The sequence below is a fragment of the Rhinichthys klamathensis genome, unplaced genomic scaffold (genome assembly GCF_029890125.1).
Source record: "Rhinichthys klamathensis goyatoka isolate OS25496 unplaced genomic scaffold, OSU_Roscu_1.1 h1tg000395l_1, whole genome shotgun sequence".
Lineage (NCBI taxonomy): Eukaryota > Metazoa > Chordata > Actinopteri > Cypriniformes > Leuciscidae > Rhinichthys > Rhinichthys klamathensis.
Window position 1 is genome coordinate 1,008,039 of NW_026606897.1, and position 23,641 is coordinate 1,031,679.

The 23,641-nt window shown below is 39.7% G+C and overlaps 1 protein-coding gene across 3 annotated transcripts in view; it reads right to left on the minus strand.

Moving 5' to 3' along the window:
- nbeal2 (neurobeachin-like 2) overlaps positions 1 to 23,641 on the minus strand; it is a 79,116-nt gene that overhangs the window by 44,363 nt on the left and 11,112 nt on the right. For 2 of the 3 annotated variants that reach the window (XM_056234464.1, XM_056234466.1), the window contains exons 2-9: positions 14,476 to 14,564; positions 13,795 to 13,956; positions 13,499 to 13,580; positions 13,058 to 13,170; positions 12,034 to 12,116; positions 6,129 to 6,214; positions 5,679 to 5,991; positions 947 to 1,053 (exon numbers count right to left, since the gene is read on the minus strand). In XM_056234464.1, coding sequence (XP_056090439.1) covers positions 947 to 1,053; positions 5,679 to 5,991; positions 6,129 to 6,214; positions 12,034 to 12,116; positions 13,058 to 13,170; positions 13,499 to 13,580; positions 13,795 to 13,956; positions 14,476 to 14,564 — 1,035 coding nt within the window. Of the gene's footprint in view, positions 1 to 946; positions 1,054 to 5,678; positions 5,992 to 6,128; positions 6,215 to 12,033; positions 12,117 to 13,057; positions 13,171 to 13,498; positions 13,581 to 13,794; positions 13,957 to 14,475; positions 14,565 to 16,457; positions 16,685 to 23,641 lie in introns of all 3 variants that reach the window. The other variant, XM_056234465.1, reaches the window with a different exon arrangement.

Here is a 23,641-nt window from a genome sequence, read left to right on the forward strand (position 1 = left end):
CCACATGACTTTTACAACTACCTCAGCTGAACTAACCTCGCCTTGTCAAAGGTATTTTAAGATACTTATTGACCTTGACACACAGTCATTAGGGTTTGCAGGGATCCACTCTATGATATAATTTCCTCTTTATGTTATGTTTGCATTGATTGCATCACCTGACTTTGATTTGGCAGACATATTTTTCAAATATTTATTTATTAAAAGAATTAAAAACGTGAGGCTTTTAATATTGGGACAGTTTGACATTATTTGGTAACACTTTATTTTACAGTGTCCTTGTTAAACATGTAACATGTAGTACCGGTAACTAATACCATTTACCATTTACATGTAGATAATTATTATTACTCAGTACTTAAATGTATCATTACACTGTAACACGGACACCTTAAAATAAAGTGTAACCGTGAATTTTAATTCAGAAACTAAAACATGTTCAAATGTTCAAACCAATGTATGCATAAATTAAACCTTTATTGTATTTTTGAATAAATTAATAGATCTAGACAAAAAGAAATGCCATTGACCATGGTATTTCTGAGACATTTTTGTCTTATCAAGCACTGTGTTGCAGTTTTTATTCTGCTCACAAAATGTGAAAGAACAGCTTCAAATCCCTACTGACATCCTTTAGTGGGAAACTTTCTAAAGCAGGGGAAAACATACCTTAGAAATACCTTATGTAAAAATGATATAAACCGTTTCTAAAATTTGATAAATGATGAAAACCTTTCAGTTAAAGCAACCTCTGGATGGAACCATAGCAAATCTGTGGTTCAGATTAGTTTTTTCAAGGACAGGTGTCTGCTTGTTATCTTTCAGAAAAAACACCAGCAGGTTGCCACATTTCCATTGCCAGCCATGAGAATGGTTTGAATCCTCAGGGCTGGTATTGTGAAACGCTGCTGCACATATCTCAGAGGGTTTAAGTAGGCGTTCTGACCTTGCTGTTCTGGATGAGGCGGAGGATGTGCTCAAAACAGTTGTTAGTTAGAAAGATGGCCTGCAACACCGGCCGGTCTGAACACTGTAGGATCTCTGGGATAGCATCTGCAGGGCAAAAACACAAGAACATTCAGACTTCTTGACCTGTGCCCTCTAGACAGATAAAACTAAATGTTTTAAATGCAACCAAACAGCTGTTCAGATTGGTTCAACTTCTCTATTCAAATTGTTTCCAGAGAACTGTCTACAATTACTCTGAACTTCTCCAAAAGAGAAGGACGTTCACCACAAACATAATATAAATGTTTAAACAACATCAAAAATATCAGACACAGTGATCTGGGTTAAATATTTAGAATCAGAAGCACTACAATTTGCCATGTATGATACAATTTTGTTGAGTTGACATACAATCTCAACGATTTCTTTCTTGATGCAAAATGCCAACAGTTTCATCATGATGTAATATCACATTACATGCTGAATACTATATACATATACATACATACTATACTCCACATAAAACTATTCTAAAAGGCATTTTGCTATTTGTTTCAAAATTATAATGCATGCAGTTTGATGACCTTATATTAATTGAATATTTGTGTTTTAAAAATGTATGTTAATTATAATTGAACTAGTGAAGACAGAAAAGGTGTTTAAAAAGAGTCAAAAGTTATTTAAAGGAAATGATGAGAAGGTAGAGGACATATTCTGCCCTACAAAGCAAAAAGGCAGTAACTGCATTTTTGGTCAAAAATGAGTTATTATCATTTTCATGACATTCAAGGCATCCTTTGTTATGTGACAAAACATCTTATCTCAAATGTGTGTCGTTTTGGAGAAAAATGGTAGTCGTTTGTACAGTAACTGCAAAAAGCCCTAGTGAAACAAAGCAAGAGTACAGTAACATCCATTACTGTATTCTTGTTATGTTTTACCTAACAAAAAAGAACCGTGTTGCTGCGCAGTGTAGTTACTGTTGCCATGGTGAACACACAGCTGATTTCGCGGCATCACGGGACGGTTTTAACATTTGCGATTTCACGCTTCTAACTTCACACAAATTTAGTTTGAGATGCAGTGTTTCCCCCAATTGTTCCCCTACCAAACTAACACACACACACACATGCGCGCGCGCTGAAGGACGTGTGTAACGCTCGAGCTGTTTTTTTGCCTGTATGAGGACAGGTCTTCACGGCAACCCGTCAAAATAAAAGTTCGGTTTAACTTGACAGAAATATATTACTGCTGTACAGTAGAATTTAGAAACGTCTCAATGTAATAATAATACTAACACTAATACAAATAAATTAAGATTAAAACTTATTTTTTCTTCAATGTTTTAATTTTAACAGTAAAGCTCATTGTGCAGCATGTTGTTTGACCAAAAATCTTTGTTTTAAAATATTGTTTAAGTTTAAGTTTAATAATAGTTTATAATAAAAGTTTCATGATTTCAATTAATTAGACATGATTTTTGATTACTAAAAATTTACACCACATATCCGTAACACGCCTGCTCCGCAACACTAGTTTCCCAACACAAAATTTTTGAAAATGTTGTCCAAATGGTTCCATTTATTTCAAACACAGTGTATCAGACCCAGAGCCCAAGTTGTGGCAAAATAGTTTTTGGAGAATCTGAAGTTACTGCCTTTTCCCTTGGTATGGTGCCACGTTTTTGGTAAGTAATACAAAGCAAGAATACAGTAACTGCAAAATAGGGGTAAAATATCAAATTAAATATGAGGATTGATATGTACAAAGAATAAGCTAATATAAAGTAACAAAACAGCCACATGTCCAATAATCTACCTACAACTACTTAGGCTGGATGACAGGATAACTTTAAAGTCATTTTTCTCTGTTCTGCACTCTGCGTAGTTACTGCCTTTTTGCTTTGTAGGGCAGTATTGATATGCACTTTCCCTCACATTTTTTTAATAACAATATAATTTCAACAGAAACCTAGAGGATATAAAGTTCTAGAGGCAACATGAAAGCTGCGCTGAATAAACTAAACTAAAAACACAAACAGACCTTGAGAACCTAATAAATGCAAACAAAACAGACAACTCATTTACAAAGCAAACAAGCCAATGCATTACATATAATGATTTGTTTAATGAAAGGGGTGTGTTCAAATATCTGTAATCCTGGAAGGCCGCACATGAGGGTGAGTAAAAGAAGACAGAAATAATTTTTAGGTGAATTATACCTTTAAAACGATTTATCATAAAATGGGGACCTCCCACCATAGAAAAACACTGGATACTTTAAATGAACACTTGAAACACAAAGACTAAGAAGAACTAACCAATTGATGACTGACCTAAGTTTATTGTATCTTTACTTTGAAAGAAAAACTAAACAAAAACATCTTAAAGGGGTCATATAATGCCATTTTTGTACAAGCTAATATGATTCTTTAGAGTCTAAATTAAGACTTTGTAATATACTTTAATTGAAAATTCTCATTAGTATTGTAAGAAAACACTTATTTTACCTGGTCAAAAACAGCTCTGTTTTCAGCACGCCGTTTCAGTGCATATGCCTTTAAATGATCATGAGCTTTGCTCACCCCGCCTCTCTGTTCTGTGTACACCGTTTGTAACACAATAACCATAACGCGTTGTTCATTATAGACGTGGGATTATGAATTATATTGAGAACGTCGTACATAGAAAACATGCCGTAATGTACCCTGAGTGTAAACCTTAGACGCATTCATCGTGAAGCGTGCAGCTAGCGATTTGCAAAGATTAATATAAATATTAAAGGTTAATAAAACGTTACACTCACTTCAGTTATTTTGGAGGTTCAGCAGGAACACGAATAGTTGGTACCGGTCCAGGAGCAGCTTCTTAGCAAAACCAGCTTTATACTGACCCTCCTCGTTTATAAGCAGTCTGGTGTGTGAAATGATTCGCGCAAATATGAAAGCATTGACGTTGCTCGTGGGGAATATTCCCTTCGAAAACAAACTCAGCCACTGCGTCTTCAGCGGTTCAGATTTAGGAACATTAAAATGACTGCTGTGTTCCTTATTGCACCCAAGAACAGAACACCACAATCGCTTAGACGCCATTCTGCTCATAGACAGTGCTCCAGCATATCAACAATGACCCTGCTGGTCCGCGTGGACTATGACTGACAGCTGGCTCACGAGCGAGGGCGGGTCTGTGTTGAAACGCGGCTGTCATTCAACAATCGTGGGAGGGGCGTGCGAGCTTGTGACGTCACAGGCTCGAACGGCTCGATTTGAGGCAGGGGAAAACATATAAGGTGATTAAAACAAAAACACTGGATGGATTTTTATCATTAAATGATGGTTGTGTACAGGCACTGCCAACACACATTTCAGTACAATTAACTTGTAAAAGTGCATGTACCATTATATGACCCCTTTAATTGTCCCGATGAACACTTCAAGTTAACATTTGAAACCCAAAGACTAGTGGGTTTGGGTTTCCTCATCATTTACTCACCCTTGCAAACATGTATGAAGTTCTTTATTCTGTGGAAGGGCTGCTCGATTGTGGAAAAAATCCCGATCATGATTATTTTAGTAATAATAATTGAAATCAAGATTTTAACACAATTATTGGTGGGCGATATGGTCAAAGTCTTATTTCAGATATCATATATATGTATCAGTGAAATTTCACACTTACAGATACTTCAGCATAAACTAATACTAGGTTAATTAATGTACAGTTCCTCAAAACAATTATAGAAGACAAGTAAACAGTCAAAAAGAAAAAAATAATAATAATTATAAACAAAACTGGCAAATAAATACAACTAATTAAATAAACAGTGGTTTAAGTTTTTCAGGAAGATCAGTGGTATTCAGTTAAGTAATAGCTACTATAAATTGAATATAATCAAATGTAAAATAACTGCACAGTGTTCACTGTACATTAAATACAGATTAATCCTTAATAAAGCTACTTAAGTTATTCAATCAAGAGCAGTGGGTGATTTTCTCTATGTCTTTTGTTGTTTGATTATCATTAACGACACAAACAGCAGCAGGTTTATTAGGCTGCTGTCACTTTAAGAGCTGCATGGAATCAATATATTGATACACATCCTATTTTCTTCCAACTGTTTACATTCACTTAAGACGTTAACGACTGAGTTTACATGAATACTCGCTAAAATGGCATTTTTGTGTGTATTTGACTGTTTAGGCCCACACCTAAAGCTCAAATTATACTTTGATTCAGAGCCAAACGCAGATAAGCAGAGTGCGCACACAGAAAAGTGTCTCTTTTGCGGCTTAATGCACTTTTAATAACACTGTTTAATATCAAGCACGTCTCGCAGTTTAGCAACAGTAGACTGCATTTTACAACACTTGCTTATTTGGCTAATTTGTATGTTAAGTTTTTGGGCTTTAAGGGAGGAGCGAAAGCGCACTCATGTGATGGAAAGAAAGGTGCGCTGTACGGAATGTGGCAGCAGCACAATAATCGTTTTACCTCAATTATCTTGTTTTCATAATCGTTGGAAGCCAAAATCGAAAATTGAAAATCAATTACGATTAATCGCACAGCCCTATTCTGCAGAACACAAAAGAAGTAGTCAATGGGGTGCAATTTTTTATCTTTATCTTCCTTTGTGTTCCACAGAAGAAAATCACACAGGTTTGGAATAACATTAGGGTGAGTAAATGATGAAAAATGTTTAAAGTTAAAGAGTGATGGCAAATATTCTCTTACTCAGCATATGTTCGAGAAGGATAATGAGGTTATCCTCCCAGGCCAGGATATCTCCCTGCTGGCTCTCTGGTGGCCGGTTCCAGTTGAGCAGCTGGAAGTAATTGTCCAGTACAGTCCGGATCTCCACCTGCCTATCGCATGGGTTGCTGGAGTGCAGAAGGTGGATCATTGTGGTCAGGCACCGCAGGGACATTCTAAGCAGCCGAGGGTCCCTGGGCTCTTGCGGGGATGAAGCAGGACAGAGGCACCAGGAACGCAGCACAGAAATGAGGTCCTTCACAGCCTGGGGGGTGATGGAGAGAAGGCCGTTCCTCTGAAACACACACACACCACACAAATGACAGCAAGTAACAGACTCATGTAGTAAGGTATGTGGTTACAAAATCAGGGGCCCCTATGAAACCCCTCAGAAGATAAATCATGTAAACAGGGCCAAAGAGTCTAATTTACCTTGCAGCCACTGATTACGGCTCCCTGTAGGTGCACCAGCCTCGCCACGAGGGGCTCTGGGATTAGTTCACTCTCTTGTAGGTAGTCTGTGGGTGTAACCAGTCATTTAGTGACAAGAATCTTAAATAGGTCATGACATGAGGAACGTCTTGGTTACTGATGCAACTCTCGTTACATAGACACATGTCATGTCAAAAAGACTGACAAATGAGGTCTCACTTGGGAGACCCAATCCCCTCTGAGTTTTAGAAATATGGCCAATGAAAATGGCGAATGGAATTTGCATGCCGAGCCACTCCCCGTACATATGGATATATGAGATGGCGGCACGCATCAACTCATTCAGGTTTATGCTGAGGAGCCGAGACGAGGAACTCGGCCATTCAGCTGTGATTCAGGGTTGTGGCAGGAGGAACATAATGTCTCTGTTCCCTCCATCAGGGAACAAGACGTTCCCTATCTTTCAGTCACATTCGACGTTATGATGAAAAGATTGACAAATGGGGTCCCATGGAAAGCGCCACAACCACTGAACTGTGTTACGAGTGATGGAGATGCAGATGCTGGCAAGATGTATTGTGCCCTTTTGGCAACTGATCCCATTAAGTCGTAACCTTACTAGTGCCCCATGTAAGCCTATAATTTTAGTCCTCCATGCCAACGGGATGGAAGGGACAGGGCTTACCATGGAGACAGTCGTAGCTGCTGTTCCTTTTACATGTTATTTCACGGGAAGATTGTTTTGGTCCTTAATTCCCATTTGCTTTTTTTCAGCCATGACCAGTGTCATTAATGCTGGGAAAGCGTACCTAGTACAATGGAGAGGGACGCTACGGAGGCCACCTCCTACCCGTAGGGAGGAACATGTGGAAATACACATATAGACTGACCCGTGGGGCAGTGCAAAATATGGAAATACCTCTGAGGTAGGTCCTGCTTAGAAAGGAATGGAACTACTACAACTAGCAAAATCTGCCCAGGGAAAGACACGGGTTTACCAACTGGGAAACCGTACCATAGAAGTATACACTTTGAAGGGGCGGCAGTGGCTCAGTGGTTCATGTGGGTTGTCTACAAACCGGAAGGTTGGTGGTTCAATCCTCGGTTCCACCTGACCAAGTGTCGAGGTGTCCATGAGCAAGACACCTAACCCCAGCTGCTCCCGACGAGCTGGATGGCGCCTTGCATGGCTGCCGTCGCCCGTCGGTGTATGAATGAGTGAGTGAATGGGTGAATGTGAGGCAAATTGTAAAGCGCTTTGGTGGCCATTGGGTCTGCAGTCCATTTACCATTTACCATTTATACACATATGGGATTACCAAGGGGGAAGCACAACATATGGGGCATCTAGCCCTGTACAGGGGCTGACTGAGCGGGCATGCACTCGAGTACTGGGCCTGGTGTCGGACAACTCCATCGAGTCTGACTCCCGGAGAATGAACGGAGGAAACTCAATCCAGGATTCGCCAAGAGGGGAACTCACCTGGAGAGCCAAGAAGGCCCTCGTATTCCCCCTTAGAGGGGAATGGCGCTGTAAGCGAGACACCGAGCCAGCCTTCCCACACATTATCTGTTTGTACCCAACACACCGGAATAAACCAGCTCTACCTGGAGATTGTAGAATCTCGTGAAGATATTAGGTGTCGCTCAGCCCACAGCTTTGCAGATGCTCTGGCAAAGAGGTGCCACGTGCCAACGCCCAGGAGGAGGCAACTCTCCAAGTGGAGTGAGCCCTAACCAAAGAGTATAGAAGTACCAAGAGGCAAAACTCTGTTGCAGTTTTGACAACAATCGCTAGATGGCGCTGCTGTCGCCATTTTGGACTGAACCAACGGCTTTTACCGTTAGCGCAACTATACAGCATTAACATTATGTCTGGAAATAATTGGTTAATAATTTGGTAAAAAGTTTTTACCAGTCAAGAAAGATTAATTAAATTATAATAAAACTAAAGACTAAAACATATAGAACAGCTAATATACTTACCATTGTCACTCTATTTGTAGTAAATGTGTGCACTTTACTTGCACAATGTTTGATTTGTTGTGTGTAATGCAGGCAGAAATGATGTGGTGATCTACTTACCATCACCAATTTTATTAGTTAATTTTGTGATGATCTTCTATTACTATTAAATATTCTCTCTTGACTAATGTGTTGTCCCTTTCACCTACTCACTGTTCATTGTGTTTTGCCATTTTCAAGGAATTTGTCTATCATTTCATGAGGAACATGGGCTGTTGTTACTGGTCTTGTAAAATTGTGCTGTGTATGAAAACGGGAGTTATCCCCAAAGGTTATTGGGTGTAAATAAATAGCCTATTTGACAGCTTCATGCTCTATGACTAAATTGTTTAATTACAAACTGATCCAAAAGCATTATTTTGTTGTACATTATTCAACACGCCGTTTTAGTTTAGGCTATAGAGATATTAAAAACTAGAAACTACTATTTAGTTCCCTTAACCACTTTTGAATTGGAACCGGTATCGTTCAATTCTATGACTGCTGTGTTGCGTTCAGTCCAAGATGGCGGAGCTGCAGCTCTGCGCATGGGTGAGTTTGTTGCAATGGAACGTTCTATTGAGTTTCGCCTCTTGGTACTTCTATACTCTTTGCCCTAACTCCAACGGGACATGGCTCGACTTCGGATTGGTACGTGGGCCAACGTCTGCTTGGAGACACCCTTTCCCTTCTGCTGACCTCCAAAAGCAGACAAAGATGTAAGAGAAGTCCATGTAAACATGCAGGGTGCAAACAGGACACAGCAACGCAAGGGCTGAGTCTGTCTCCTCCGGGGGCAGCGCTTACAAGTTCATCCCCTGGTCCTGAAAAGGAGTGCTGTTGCGGTCTCATATGCATCAATCCGAGTGGCATGACTATCAATATAACAGCGCGTCAGTGCTGAACTGGCTGAATACGTTCACGGGCAAAACAGCAGTTCCACTGAAACAATTTCAGAGACTCCTGGGGCATATGGCATTCCACAGCCATATGGAATGCCATATGCCCCAGGAGTCTCTGAAATTGTTTCAGTGGAACTGCTGTTTTGCCTATGAACGTATTCAGGCAGTTCAGCACTGACGCGCTGTTATATTGATAGAGTCCAATTCCATACCGAGAAAAGAGATGCTCTGCACAGAGGAGAGCTTGCTCTTTTCCCAGTTGACCCAAAGCCCCAGATGGCTGAGGTGCCTGAGCACCATGTCCCTGTGTTTGCACAACAGATTTCGAGAATGAGCTACAATGAGCCAGTCGTCGAGATAGTTGAGAATGCGAATGCCCACTTCCCTTGACGGTGCGAGGGCAGCCTCTGCGACTTTGGTGAAGATGCGGGGAGACAGGGTCAGCCAAAAGGGGAGGACCTTGTACTGATATGCTTGACCCTCGAAGGCAAACAGAAGAAAAGGTCTGTGTCAAGGCAGAATCGAGACGTGGAAGTACGTGTCCTTCAGGTCGATTGCTGCAAACAAATTTTGGGGATGAACGTATGTGAGAATGCTTTTCTGAATTAACATTTTGCTTGTGAAGGGTCCGGTTCACACACAGGACAGGGACAGCACTTTGTCTGCCAGGCTTTGCCTGCCACCAAGGTAAAGATGAAGCCACGGAACCTGGGGGGATGCCTGGCGAACTGAATCACATAGCCGAGTCTGATTGTCCGCAAGAGCCAGCAGGACGGGCTAGGAAGCACTAACCAGACTCTGTGCAAACAGCGTCAAGGGGACAACCTATGTACCGGCGGAGGGGCAGCGAGGGGGAGTGCTGGGGCCGAACCCGGGAAGCGCAGCGTCCCGAAGTAGAGGCAGTGAGTGTGGTATGACACTTACCTGGCTCCAAGGATCCCGGAGGCAATGTATCCTTGAATCGCAATGTCTTGGCTCGTGGCGAATGTGGAAGGGGGGGCTGGGGATAAGGAAGCATAGCGTCACTCACTGCCAGACCACGCCCTCTAACCCCCGTGAGAAAATCTGCGCCATTACTCGGCAGCTTGACGGCACAAGACACTGCAGAGGAGCGGGAGGTCCGTGGGGACTGGCCCTCTGGAAACGCTACCACTGTAACCCTCAGATCTCCCAGAGTGTTAACCATGCCCATAGCGTGCATTGTGCAGAGGCAGTGTGCTGGGTAACATCAGATGGGACTCCAGGCTTCACGAGGAAGGACAGTCGCGAACGCACTGTCGACATGGTCATGCCCTAGCAGGGAGGGCATGAACCATCCAAAAACACCGTCTCAGCATGCTCTCGCCCCAGGCATGACACAGTGATCGTGGCTGTCAGATGAAGACAGGAAACAACTGCATCCAGAAACACGCGGACAGAAAGGCATCTTTAACCCTTTGATGCGTACGATCACACCAGTGTGATTAGAACATTCAGTGCATCATACAGACTATTTAAATTGACAACGTGTTTTATTCTTATTAGATACACATTGTATAGGTATTAGGTAACTATAAAACTTACTCTATTCTTCTCCCACTTCTCTGATTGGGGCTCAGAGGTGATTGGGGCTCCCAAGTGAGACCCCATTTGTCAGTCTTTTCAACATAACGTCAAATGTGACTGACAGACATGCAATAACATTTTCTTTGATCTTGAAAGTCATGTCATGAACCCTTTAAAACTGAGCATCTTTCGTGCAATTGTCATTATTTTAATGTATGGCACAAAAACATATTTTGTTATGGAGAAAGTTAATTAAAAAATTTAAATTCTGTCATCATTTATGACTTATGATTTATGTCTTTCAAAACCTGTATTCATTTATTTTTTCGCTGGACCACAAAAGATATTTTGAAAAATGTCAGTGTACATTTTGTCCATATGATTAAAGTCAATATTGTTTGACAGAAATTTCATTTCTTAGCGAACTATCCCTTTAAAAAAGAATTTTCATATAATGGGAACCGCCTACCAACACTGGTTGGCAAACAAAGAAATAATAAACACCAAAACAAAACAAAAAACAAAGCAAAGCAAAGCAAAACAAAACAAAGAAAAGACAAAAAGCAAAAAAATAAACAAAAAGCAAAAAAATAAATAAACAAAACCCCAAAATGTGAACCTGGAGTGTTTTTTTTTGTTTTCAGTTTTAAGTGAATTGAAGTGCGGACCACAAAAACTGATATGTGAGTTCATATGGCCAGCCTTCCTCTGGATGTAGGGGTAGAAAAGTAGAGTAGAAAATCTAACAAACCTTATATAATCAATTACACCAATACATTATAAACACAATGATGATAAACCTTTTGGTGAAAAACACCTTTTCAGCACAAGAAGCTAGTTTACCTCACCTCATGACCACAGGCCACTTGGACCCACTGTCGCTTGCCTACTAAACCAATATAGGTGTGGAAGTTGCTTCACAGAGCTTTTAATCACTTGGACAAAGCTTGTAACACTGTCAGGATCATGTTATTTGTTTTGGCCATTGCCTGCAGGCTGCAACACAGTCCTGCTTCTCATATGTGTTCATTTGTGCTGATGAGGGGACCGGTTGGAATCTAGCCTCAAATCTAACGTCTTGATCCCCTTCCTCTCTCTCTTTCCTGTCTCATCTGTCATGCACATTACATCAATAGTCTTTACAAGACTTAATTACTCAATAGTTCTTTACAAACAGCAAGCCATTTTGTCTCCTGTGAGGCAGGATGTGTGATATCTCCCGGGATGTGATTAAGCGAGTAAATGGGGGTAAAGATTGTGTCAGAAGGCAGGAGTGGGTGCAAGGGTGTAGATTTGGTTTGAACATTGGGGGGGTTGAAGTTTGGGTATGCCTCCTGATATTGTGATCATGGTATAAATAATAAGGGGGTTTTAATGCATAGATTTAAATATTGGGGGGGGGTTATATCCCCCCCATCCCCCCCACAAATTACGCCCCTGAGTGGGTGACATACCGTGGAAGAGCAAAGGAAGCTCCTCTGGCAGAACAAGAGGGGAGAACTTATACTTGCTTCTCTCCAACATACTGACCTCCTCCCTGAAAAACACATATCAAAGCTCTTTGTGGAAATACTTGACACATTCTTACTTATTACTCAAGCAATAAGCTACAGGACACTGCAATAAATCATCTTAAGAAGCATAGAATATTAAGACTTGTTATTTTTCTTTATTTTCTCAACTTGCTTTTTTCTAGTTTTAAGCATAAATCTACCAAAAAGTAATGCATTATTTAATAATAATAATAAATGGCAGTACAATAATGTTATCATGTTGTAATACCGGGGTATTTTGATATATACATCAAGTTCATTAATCTACTTATACACCATGGAATTGACCTGAATTATGTTTATTTTTCTTGTTTTAATCAAAAATCTCTTAAAAGTAATAAACTATTAAATAATAATAATAGCAGTACAATTATGTTTTCAGGCTGTAATACCATGGTATTTTATACATTTCATATTCCACGGTACTTTACAGAATGTTATTACCATAATGGCTGTTTCCATAAGAATGTGGTAACACTGTAATACTTTACTACAGTACAAGGGACTACACAATTCTTCTGCCAATTACCAAATTATACTGTTTACGGAGGCCAAAACAGTGACTGTTAATGAAATTCAATTTATGTTTAGTCACTGTTAAACAACAGCTTTTAACATCCAATCCATTTGTAGAGCTGGAACTATACATTTTATAACACACACTATTCCATGAACTTCACCTTAGTGGATGGGTAGAACAGTGCTGTTTGAAGAGATGCATCGGTGCTGTGAGGAGTTTATGCTTTGTGTAATTCAGGCAGTTGAGCATAAGAACGCTTAAGAATAAGAAGCTGAGAGGTGAGGTCTGGGTGTGTTATTAACTGTTAAAGTGGAGCTGAAACAGAGCTTGCCACTCACAACGGCTCCTACGCATTCCTATTGTGGTTTAACACCCTGCCCAACTCACAGACGCACACACACTCACCCTGCCTGCCGTCTCCTCCACGTCTGATAAGGGTCAAAGAGATTTTCGCACAGCAGCAGGCCGTGTTGTACCACCGACTGTAAAGAGCTCTGATCATCTGGCTGCTTCTTCAGCTGTAACATACATACACGTGCTTGACTGAGTCTTGTGAATACACAAACCTAGCTTGTTATCACAGAAACACTCCTTTGAATAAAGTAGAGGTCTTCCACCCAAAGATTCAACCTGTTAGATCAGAAACCTATAAAAGCACAGTAAACACGTGTATAGTAATAACAATATCTGCATAATATACAATTAAGTGGACAAAAGTTTCATTGGTCTGTTTAGAATAAACAAAAAGGAAATGGAAATGACGCAAACTAGACTCACATTTCCCACATTTATCAGCAGTGGTGCAAACCACTGTGAAACAGCTTCACAGACTTTTTGACTTCTTACCTGAGACAAACAGAAGTTTAGGAGCTTGATTGTCTCAAACACAAACCCAGGGGTCTTTTCAGAGTCTACATTCTCCATATTCCTGCAGGCAGAGATTTCAAAAGGATTCACACATCAGCACTGGTGTTATTGTACACTCAAGGAAGATCCACACCAAATGTGCAATTTAGCATAAACCGCTGCCTTGCGTTATTTCTGCTGTACGAAGATAGAAGCTTATCGACAGGGGTTTGAGCCACTGGGGCATTGTCACAAAGAGAATGATGGCGTTCACTATCTGCTCCGTGGGAACTGACCTGCAGATGATGATGAAGAACTTGATGAGGAGCAGTGGGTGTGGAGCAGTGTTGTTCTTGTCCTGCCCTGACATGTGGAGGGCACTGTGCCACAGCTGGGTGCTGAGGAACACCAATACCTCCTTGGGGAGGAGGGGAACATCGGCGCTCCATTCCTCCAGCCTGCAGACAAAAACATGTTTGTTTTGCTTTTTTTGTTTGTTTTTGTTTTTCTGTTGCTTTTCATTTTGCTTTGCTTTTTGTTTTGTTTTGATGAAGGATTGATAAATAGACATAAAAAAGTCGAAGTACTGTTTGTTTTATTTAACTGAAGTCATTGAACATAAGCCTTGGTCATCCTTGTTTCATCTGCTCTTTTTAAAAAAAAGTTGGCAAGTTTCTTAGGCCATTGCATCACAATCCATTAACATATTTCCAGACAGCCTCATTTTTTTTTCTTCACAATTTTAAATTAGTAGCCCTTGCTGAACTACAACACTGGGCTAATCTTTAGATCACAGATCTGGTGTGTATAGGTAAGTTTTCAAAAGATGGATTTATTTTTTTTCCAAACTCAGAAACCGTTAAATAAGCAATTAAACAGATATAGACCGCTAAACACCATCCATCTGGACCTGACCACCTACAGATCAACTCCCTGTGTCTATGACATTTTGATAGGTCAGCATGTAACTGACTCACCGACGAGGCTCCGTCGACTGCACATCAATGATCTTCTCAAAAGATGCCACAAATGCCTCCAACCACTGCTGCAGGTAAACAACATCTTTCTGAAAGACAGAGAAAGAAAAAGGGAAAGAGTAAGAGACATCTTTTGACAGGACAGCCCCATTGTCAGAGGAATGGGTTACGAAGAAACGCACACTTTTGCCAATCCAAACTGAAAAGTTCCACTTTTAAAACCACTTCTCCAGTCCATTGTGCTCCGTCCAGCTGTTTTTGAACACATACTTTGTGAAAACTCCCATAAGAAATGCATCTGATCAGGGTCAGGTGAACCCGAAACCAGCTTATTTGGTGTTTCCTTGAGACCCAAATCAACTAGTACAATCAATAGTCTCTCAGGCAACCCGCCAAATAGTCAAAATTATGTAGTTTTGCTTTTGCACATGCGTAATAAGTCTTTGCAGCACAAGGTTTCACTAAAGCATGACTGGGCACTATCTCCAAAATCAGAGCATGCACACCCTTGTGTTAACACAACAGGAAACTACAAAGTATGCAAACTTGTGCAATGTAACAGTGGATACTGTGAATTCTTAATGCAATCAATGCAGTGACACCCATGCTTTTTTCAATAGGACAAAAACAAGTAGTGTTCGCTAGTGCCATTTTAGTCAGATGAAGAGCTGTGTTGCTCGAAACGTTACATTATAGTATTCTGGTGAGCCCAATATATATATATATATATATATTATTATTTTTTCAGCGCAACAGTGTGCTGAGCTTTTGTATTTGTTTAAATACATTTTTAGGTCAAGAACCTGCATTGCAGATATTTTTGGATGTGCATGCTTTCTATGTTTTTTTTTTGTTTTTACAAAAATAAGTAGCACTTGCAATGTCTCCCATTAGACTGTTTGTGCAAATATAAAAGAGTAAATCTGATTAAATATGGTTTGATAAAAATATTGAAGTCTTTACACTCTCAAAGGGACATATTTGTGCCTTATTTATCCATGAAAGGTTCATAGTAGTACATTAAACATACACATTACAACTTTAAAGTAGTATGTATGCACCTTTAAGGGGTAGATGGTACAGCGTTGTCCCAAAGTTGTACTGCCATAGTGACAAGCTGTTGTACTCCTAAGGGCATCATTTAAAAACATCACAACATTTGCCATATGCAAACATTTATATGTAGTTTTATTGGGTTCCTTGATAAATAGATCTCATTATCGCCACCATTGCAACCTAATAATCTGCAAGAAATTCTCATTGTCTGCCTTCAAATCATATTGTTGTTAGAATTCCCTTTTTTTCAGCTGTGAAGCATGACCAACTGGTGCATAAACCTTTAGTCATACCCTGCTATTCGATCTTATGAATCAATTATAACTAAAACAGGAGGCCTAGTTAAACAAACCGCATGTCCTGTCTGGATAATTTAATGAGATAGTCTTTGTAGAACACTTCTCTAGCATGGCACTAGCAATGGGTTCAATTCCAAGGGAATGCACGAACTGATCGAATGTAGAACTTGAATGCAATATAGGCAGAATGCAGTAGAATCGTAACTCCTCTGACAATAAGTATTTCCAGTCATCATCAATGAATCAAAATAACTGCTGATATAATTCAACTTCTGACGAAGAGATGACAATAACCTTTATTGTAAAGTTCTGTTGAGAATGAGTCAAAAGCAAGAATGTGTATCAAGACGAACAAACCCTTGCATGTGACTGTCACTTGAAAGCGGCCGGTGGAAAAAATTTCAAAGAGCGAGGAGCTATGCTTAGCTTAAATGATGCGGCTTGATCCGCCCACTCATATAGGGGAAGTTGGGCTGTCAGCAGCTTCATAAAACACTCTCTGAAATGTACACACTCTGATAACAAAATACAAGGGGCTTCTGGTATACTAAACCAATGTGCACTACAGCAGAATGCAACTGTAAAATAACATTAAACCTGCTCAAGGTGGAAAAAATGGAACTTTACCAATTGCTGTTCATTTAGGGGCCAGTCCATGTCTCATGGCAGGTGATGTGCGGTGGAGGGGCTCTTGTTACCCCGGTCTCTGCTGAGCCCCCACCAAGTTGGTTCTAAAACGTCCAGAATGTGTCCACTTGTTAGCCTCAGTATCAATCAGAATCCATCATGACGCCTCAGTTTAGACGCGCTGGCTCACTTCTCTGCTCTTTTCTGCTCTCTTGCTGTCTGTACTTCTGTCAAGGAACCAGGAAATGGCAAGTCACTTTAACTGAGCCACATTTCCTGTCTTCTCTCAGCTGGGCTTATCGTCACCATGTTCGCTTCCTTCCACAGCTTTATTGGAAGAGTGTGTATCACCTTGTCATGAATGACAACCGGTAAGCTATGGTGTACCTGATGCAACCTTTCACAACATTTTTAATGGGAATTCTGTCTTTATTTATTCTCTTTCATGTTGTTCAAAACCTGTATGACTTTCTTTCATTAGAGGAACACAATGAGAAATTATGGATGGGGAATGGAGCTTTTTAAAGGGATACTCCACTTTTTTTTGGAAATAGGCTCATTTTACAACTCCCCCAGAGTTAAACTGTTGAGTTTTACCGTTTTTGAATCCATTCAGCCGATCTCCGGTTCTGGCGGTACCACTTTTAGCATAGCTTAGCATACATCATTGAAGTGGACAAGACCATTAGCAGTTCTCAAACAAAAATCACCAAAGTGTTTCGATATTTTTCCTATTTAAAACTTGACTCTTCTGTAGTTACATCGTGCACTAAGACCGACGGAAAATGTAAAGTTGCGATTTTCTAGGCTGATATGGCTAGGAACTATACTCTCATTCCTGCGTAATAATCAAGAAACTTCACTGCCGTACCATGAGCGCAGCAGGCGTAATGATATGACGCAGCGCCTGAAAATAGTTCCGTTGTGTTGACGGAAGGTGGCCTTCCTGATTTCTACTATGATCGTAAAACGATCCGAACTTTCCATCACGGACGCGACATGGGGCGTGGCAGTATCGACGATACCATTTTTTATTTCGATTTCGATACCATTGAATTAATTTCGATCGATTTCGATTTAATATCGAAATCGTGACACCCTTAGAAGAGAACCCTAAAATTAAACTCTTGAGACGGAACTGCAGTTGAACTGGTATTGACTCACTCTCTGCCGATTGATCACTTGATCCTAACTAAGTGCCGAGCTTAACAGGGGGGAAAAGCCAACAGTGTGTCCCTGTGGATCCAGTGTTGCCTACTGTTTATATCATCACCCTTAATGAGTTTTCCATTTTAAGCTCTGGCACAATTATATCCAGTAAATTAGTTTTTGAAGTTAGTTCTTGACACAGATTTCATTTATTGAGAATACCAGATTTACAAGACCATTTTGGACACTTTTCTGAGAAAAAAAAATAGAGTTGAATATATATATATAGGTCCCTTTGCCTGGCATTTGTGTATGACTGTGGATTAACCCATTAAACTGTGTTATGAATGATATATATATATATATATATATATAAAATAGGCTAACATATAATAATATATAGATCATAATATATAGATCAATAAGTCATGGCGATGTATGTTTATCCATTACTTTAACTCAAAATAATTTAACAAATTTCAACATAAACAGTTATAAAATAAAAATTTGGGAAAAATGTTTTGCAGTGTTCCTAATATTATTTTCCACTGGCAGATAAAATATGTGAGAATAACTCTTTTTATGTACAGAGGTTGGGTGGTCTTATAACTGCTGTTACTCGACTAGATAATCCGTCAGGGTTGCTTGCTTCATTTCAACAGAATTAAAATAGCACTTTCTCAAACTAACTGTCAAAAATAACAACAACAGACAACATGCTAAATCATTTTAATTGATAACTGGAAATGAAAATGTTTCATGCAGATCTCAGAACTGAAACTATTGTGAAACCATTGCAAATTCATATTCACATCCATATGTGGAAAACACTCTTTCTACATGAAACTTTAACTACTTCTGACGTTTCATGAATAAGGTACACAACTGTCACGGTATGCAGATGTGAACCCAAACGCAGACAGTAATAAATAAAAAAACACGGATTTATTAAACAGACAGAAAACAAAGACCCACGAGGGGGCAAACGAACGTTGACAAGACTAGACTAATAAACTTGACAATAACATGAGACTAGAACTAACAGGCAGGATACAAACTCTGATCACAGGAATACACAGCTCACAGAACAGGATGACAAGATACAAAACGAACAAGCACCGAGTAACAAACACAAGGACCTTAAATAAGGGACATCATCACAAGGGCACAGGTGACACAGATGAACAATCAAGACTAACGATGAGAACAAGGGGCGTGGTAAACAACACAAGACAATGCAAACACTTAGCCCAAACCACAGGCCATGTGTTTGCACACACAACATGAGAACAAATCCTGACAACAACAAATCAACAAAGTCAGCATATGGAAACTAAAATTTGGTCGAAATACATTTTAGATAATGTGTGATTATTATTTTTGGCACTTAATAATAGTAAATAAAAAAAACTTTTTATTTAAATTTTTGAAAAAATATGTACGTATACATTTTTGAAGAGAATAATAATAATAATAATAATAATAAATTTTATTTATAACGCACTTTACATCAATTCAATGACCTCAAAGTGCTACAATGCAAAAAAAAAAAACAGAAACATTAAAATAATACTATTTGCCATAAAAGGCTTTTCTAAAAAGATGGGTTTTAAGGCCTTTTTCAGAGTCCACAGACTGTGGGGCCCTTAGATGGACAGGGAGAGCATTCCAGAGACTGGGAGCAACTGAACAGAAGGCGCGGCCACCCATAGTACGAAGCCTTGTCCTCAAAGGCTGGAGGAGGTTGGCCTGTCCAGAGCGGAGATAACGTGATGAGGAAAGGGGGGTGATGAGTTGTTTGAGATATAGGGGGGCAGTGCCATGGAGGCACTGGTGAGACAGAAGGGAAACTTTGAACTCAATCCTGTACTGAACAGGAAGCCAATGGAGCGATTTGAGGATGGGAGTAATGTGGTGGTACTTCCGCACACCCATCAGGATCCTAGCCGCACAGTTCTGAATGTACTGCAGCTGCTTGATGTTCTTGCCTGGGATCCCGATGAGGAGTGCGTTGCAATAGTCCAGCCTGGAGGAGACAAAGGCGTGGACAAGTTTTTCTGCATCGGGGAAAGTGAGCATTGGGCGGAGTTTTGCAATGTTCCTGAGATGAAAGTAGGACGTTTTACAGAGATATTTAATCTGGGCCTCAAAGGTCAAGTGAGGGTCCATTCTGATACCAAGGTTTGTGACTGAGGATGAAAGGTGGATGTCATGACCAGAGAAGGTGATGCTGGTGATGGTGGATGACCGGGTCTGGTGCGGGGTGCCAACAAGAATGGCTTCCGTTTTTGAGCTGTTGAGTTGTAGAAAGTTAGCAGCCATCCACGTCTTTATCTCCTCCAGGCAGGTGGAAAGTGTGGAAGGGGCTGCAGAGGAGTTTGGGTTTGTTTTGATGTAAATTTGGGTGTCATCAGCGTAGCAATGGAAAGATATTCCATGCCGGCTGATGACATGACCAAGGGGGAGCATGTACAGCGTGAAGAGGGTGGGGCCAAGGACTGATCCTTGAGGGACACCACAAGTGACAGAGTGTGTGTCCGATTTAGCAGCACCCAGGGCTACATACTCAGTTCTGTCCGTGAGAAGTTATAGAACGTGCATTAAAAAATTCAAGAAAAATATGTGTTTGATCATTTTTCTTACAATAATTCTTACATATGTTATATGCCAGTGGCAGTTAATATTAAGAACATTGCAAAAAAAAAATTTTTATTTGGTTACAGAATGGAAATCAATAAAAATTAAGAAATTCGAATGAGATTATTTATGTCTTCCAGTCTAATCCTGGGTGTCATAATTTTAGCTAATGGTCCATTTTTTTCTTACTGGGGTGAAATCATAAAATTTTTGGCAATAAAAACACATTTGATGTTGAAATTTTGACGTTGTGTGATTTTCATTTTTTGATATAGTCAGCAAAGTCAAAACCGCTGAGGTGGAACAGACCAAAATCCCCATTTCAAGGGGAAGATGGAGACATTTGATGAGTTTAAAATGAAATGCTTTTCATGCGAGATTAATTCCATGTTAAGACATTATTCTATCAAATTGGTCTCTTTAATGAGTACCCAATTCATGGAAACTAATTGCTATACATTTCCCTTTTCCATAAACATGATAATTGTCTTGTGATGATTTAAGGAGAGTTAGTTTAATTCAGGTCAGTTCTTGAATGGTATATTTGAGTTCAGTGGTATTCTCTGAAGATGGCAAATCACAGATGAGCCATTCTGTTTGAGATTCCTTGCGGCTCTCAGCGCCTGCAGCTGCTCAGCGGACACAAAGAGAGTTTTTCACCCGGTTTCTATTAATTATTCTCAATGTCAGTAAACACATGCCCCAGGACACATGTGAAAAAGACTTTTCACAAGGCAAAACATTAAAAATACTTTAGCATTCAACCGTTTTCATGATTATTTAAGACAAATTAACTCTATGCACACCTAGAACGACTAAAAAGGCTCAACCAGTCGCACCATGTAGGCTATGTGGCTTCCTAACAGCCCATACCGCCACAAGCCTCACCCACTATAGCAACAGTATAATGTCTTTTAAAAATAACCCTAAAATAAGGAAGCAATCACTTCCTCTTATTAGGTTATAGGGGATCAAAATGAGTATAGAATAAATAGTAGCTTCATGACATACCATTGAACAAAGTAGTGTAGCTGAATTACTGTTCCTAATTAGCCTTCTTCCAGATGATTGAAGCTGTTAAATGAGTCAAAGAGGGTTAAATATAGTTGAACAGTCCCACGGGGAAGTCTCGGAAAGTACTGGAGCTCCTTGACAGCAGCGGCCTGGACTTATCCCTCCACCTGGGGTTTTTTGAAGTCTCTCTCAGTGTGGATTGCCCTGCAGCATTGAAAATGTTACTGCACCTCTATTGAACTGTTTTTTACCAGGCCTGCCGATTTTGGTTTTGTGGAAAAAAATGTACCAAACAAAAATAAGATGAGAAAAATAAGAAGTCAACGTTTTGCTAAATGTTACATTGTCTCAACATTTAGGTATGATATTATGCATCAAGGCCAGACTTTAAAAGCAACAAATTCACTCAGCTCTCAATTCCCTGCTACATCTCTTTAACCACCTAGAGATCTTGGTTTCAGTTAGGTATAATAGAATAAATGTAGTATCACTTCCAAAACCAAAGTCATATTCAAAATGTGTCTTCTGCACACAGTATAATAATCATATGTTTGGTGATCAAGTATGTGTTTAATGTTGTAAATTGTGTCAATTGTTTTTAACACATTGCTAACATGTATTATCACATATGTTTTAGCATATATCATGTATCATGATAATTGCTATCATGTTTTAGCCATAGATGTACAGTATATATACACACACGTAGATTCCTCATCATTAGCGGCTGTTTCTAAGGGCCACTGTAAGTCTGTAAACACTTGAGACGAGAGCAAGTGTTTGTCTCCAACCATAGTTATTCATTCACAAGTATGCATATCTACTATATGAGCAGACATACCGACTACTGATTTCTTGTCATCATGATTGGCCGATACCGATCCTGATCATTCAAACATTATATAAGTGATGCAACCTCTCTATTGACTGTCACTGTTAACCCTTTAACCCCTGAAGGCATTTTTAATGATTTTTTAATGATGTAGCATACTTAAATGTAATGGCTTATAACTCTACAATCAATCAATCAATCAATAAAACAAGGCATCATCAAGTACATGTTTGAAAGAAAATAGATTTTGATCACGTTTGGAGGATCTTGTTACTGCTGCGAAAACCCCAGAAAAGTTATACAGTTTATTGATTTATTTTGTTATTATTCATGCTTGACATGATTAGAAAGTATATATGACAGGTAATAAAATCAAGTTTGGGCTTGTTCACAATCATGTCAAATTTTGTGTTATGACATTTGGAACCATGGTAACCTTTTTATCAAAAGTCCAAAAACCTCTCCAAACAAATGATCAAATGTTTTAGTGAACATAAAAACTACAAGTGTAAATGCCACAAAGCATACAACATTTATAATAACATATAACAATAGATCCTGATTGATGAGAGATGATCTTCCAGCGCTGTTTCAGCTTTGCGCTTCTATTCTATGGCGCACGCACGGTAGGCTAAATCAAGACCTGTCAATCTGAGCGATCGATCCAGTGACAGTCCAATCTTTACACATCGTCCCTACCCTACCGACCACACCTGAGATCCAGATTCCATTGGTATAACTTTTTTAAATGACGTTAGAAAACACTGCATTATGATCGCGATGAGTTTGGATCCCGGAAGTCCTAGCTTTAGCAAAGCAGCATGCCATGATGTCACTCCTTGATAATTTTCTCAAGATCTGAGCATCATGTTATGTTGTGTGTGGACTCGTTTAAATCGATACAACCTTCTTTTTTAAATAAAGATGTGCGATTTACTATGGTTTAATAATGTTTCGCGAAGTTACAAAGCAGAATGTGGCGCAAAAGCCTCATCTGTATACTATTTACATATGCACCGGCGGCGACATTTTAAAGCAACACCAAGTAACTTTTCCTCTGCGGTCGCCCTACAGGTTGGAAGCGGAATTGTCCATTACCGCTGAGGTAAATAATTTATCCTACCGCAGCCTACTGTCGCACGCACGCTCACTGTTTATCCAGCACCGGCTTTGGAATGAATGATGTCCACAGACAAGCAGGGATGTAGTGGAGGCTAAACTCACGTAAACGCCGTTTACGCACCTCCCAATATTCGGAAATAGCGTTTACCCACCTCCAAAGTGCGTTTATCCACCTCTAAATTGCGTTTATCCACCTCTAAATAGCTATAAATTAAGCTTATGTCGTTTTAGTTTCATATTGTTAATTATTAGTTAGTTTCTTAGGTTGTTAAACCTAAGACGAACTCTTTCATATTGCGCTGCATTACTGTCAGTGTTGTTGACTATTACTGATGGTGGTTGCGCTGTTGACGCTCGCGCAGCCTCTCGAGGAGAAATCTACACAAATGAGCGCACACACACACTCAGTTAACAACATACTGCCTATAAA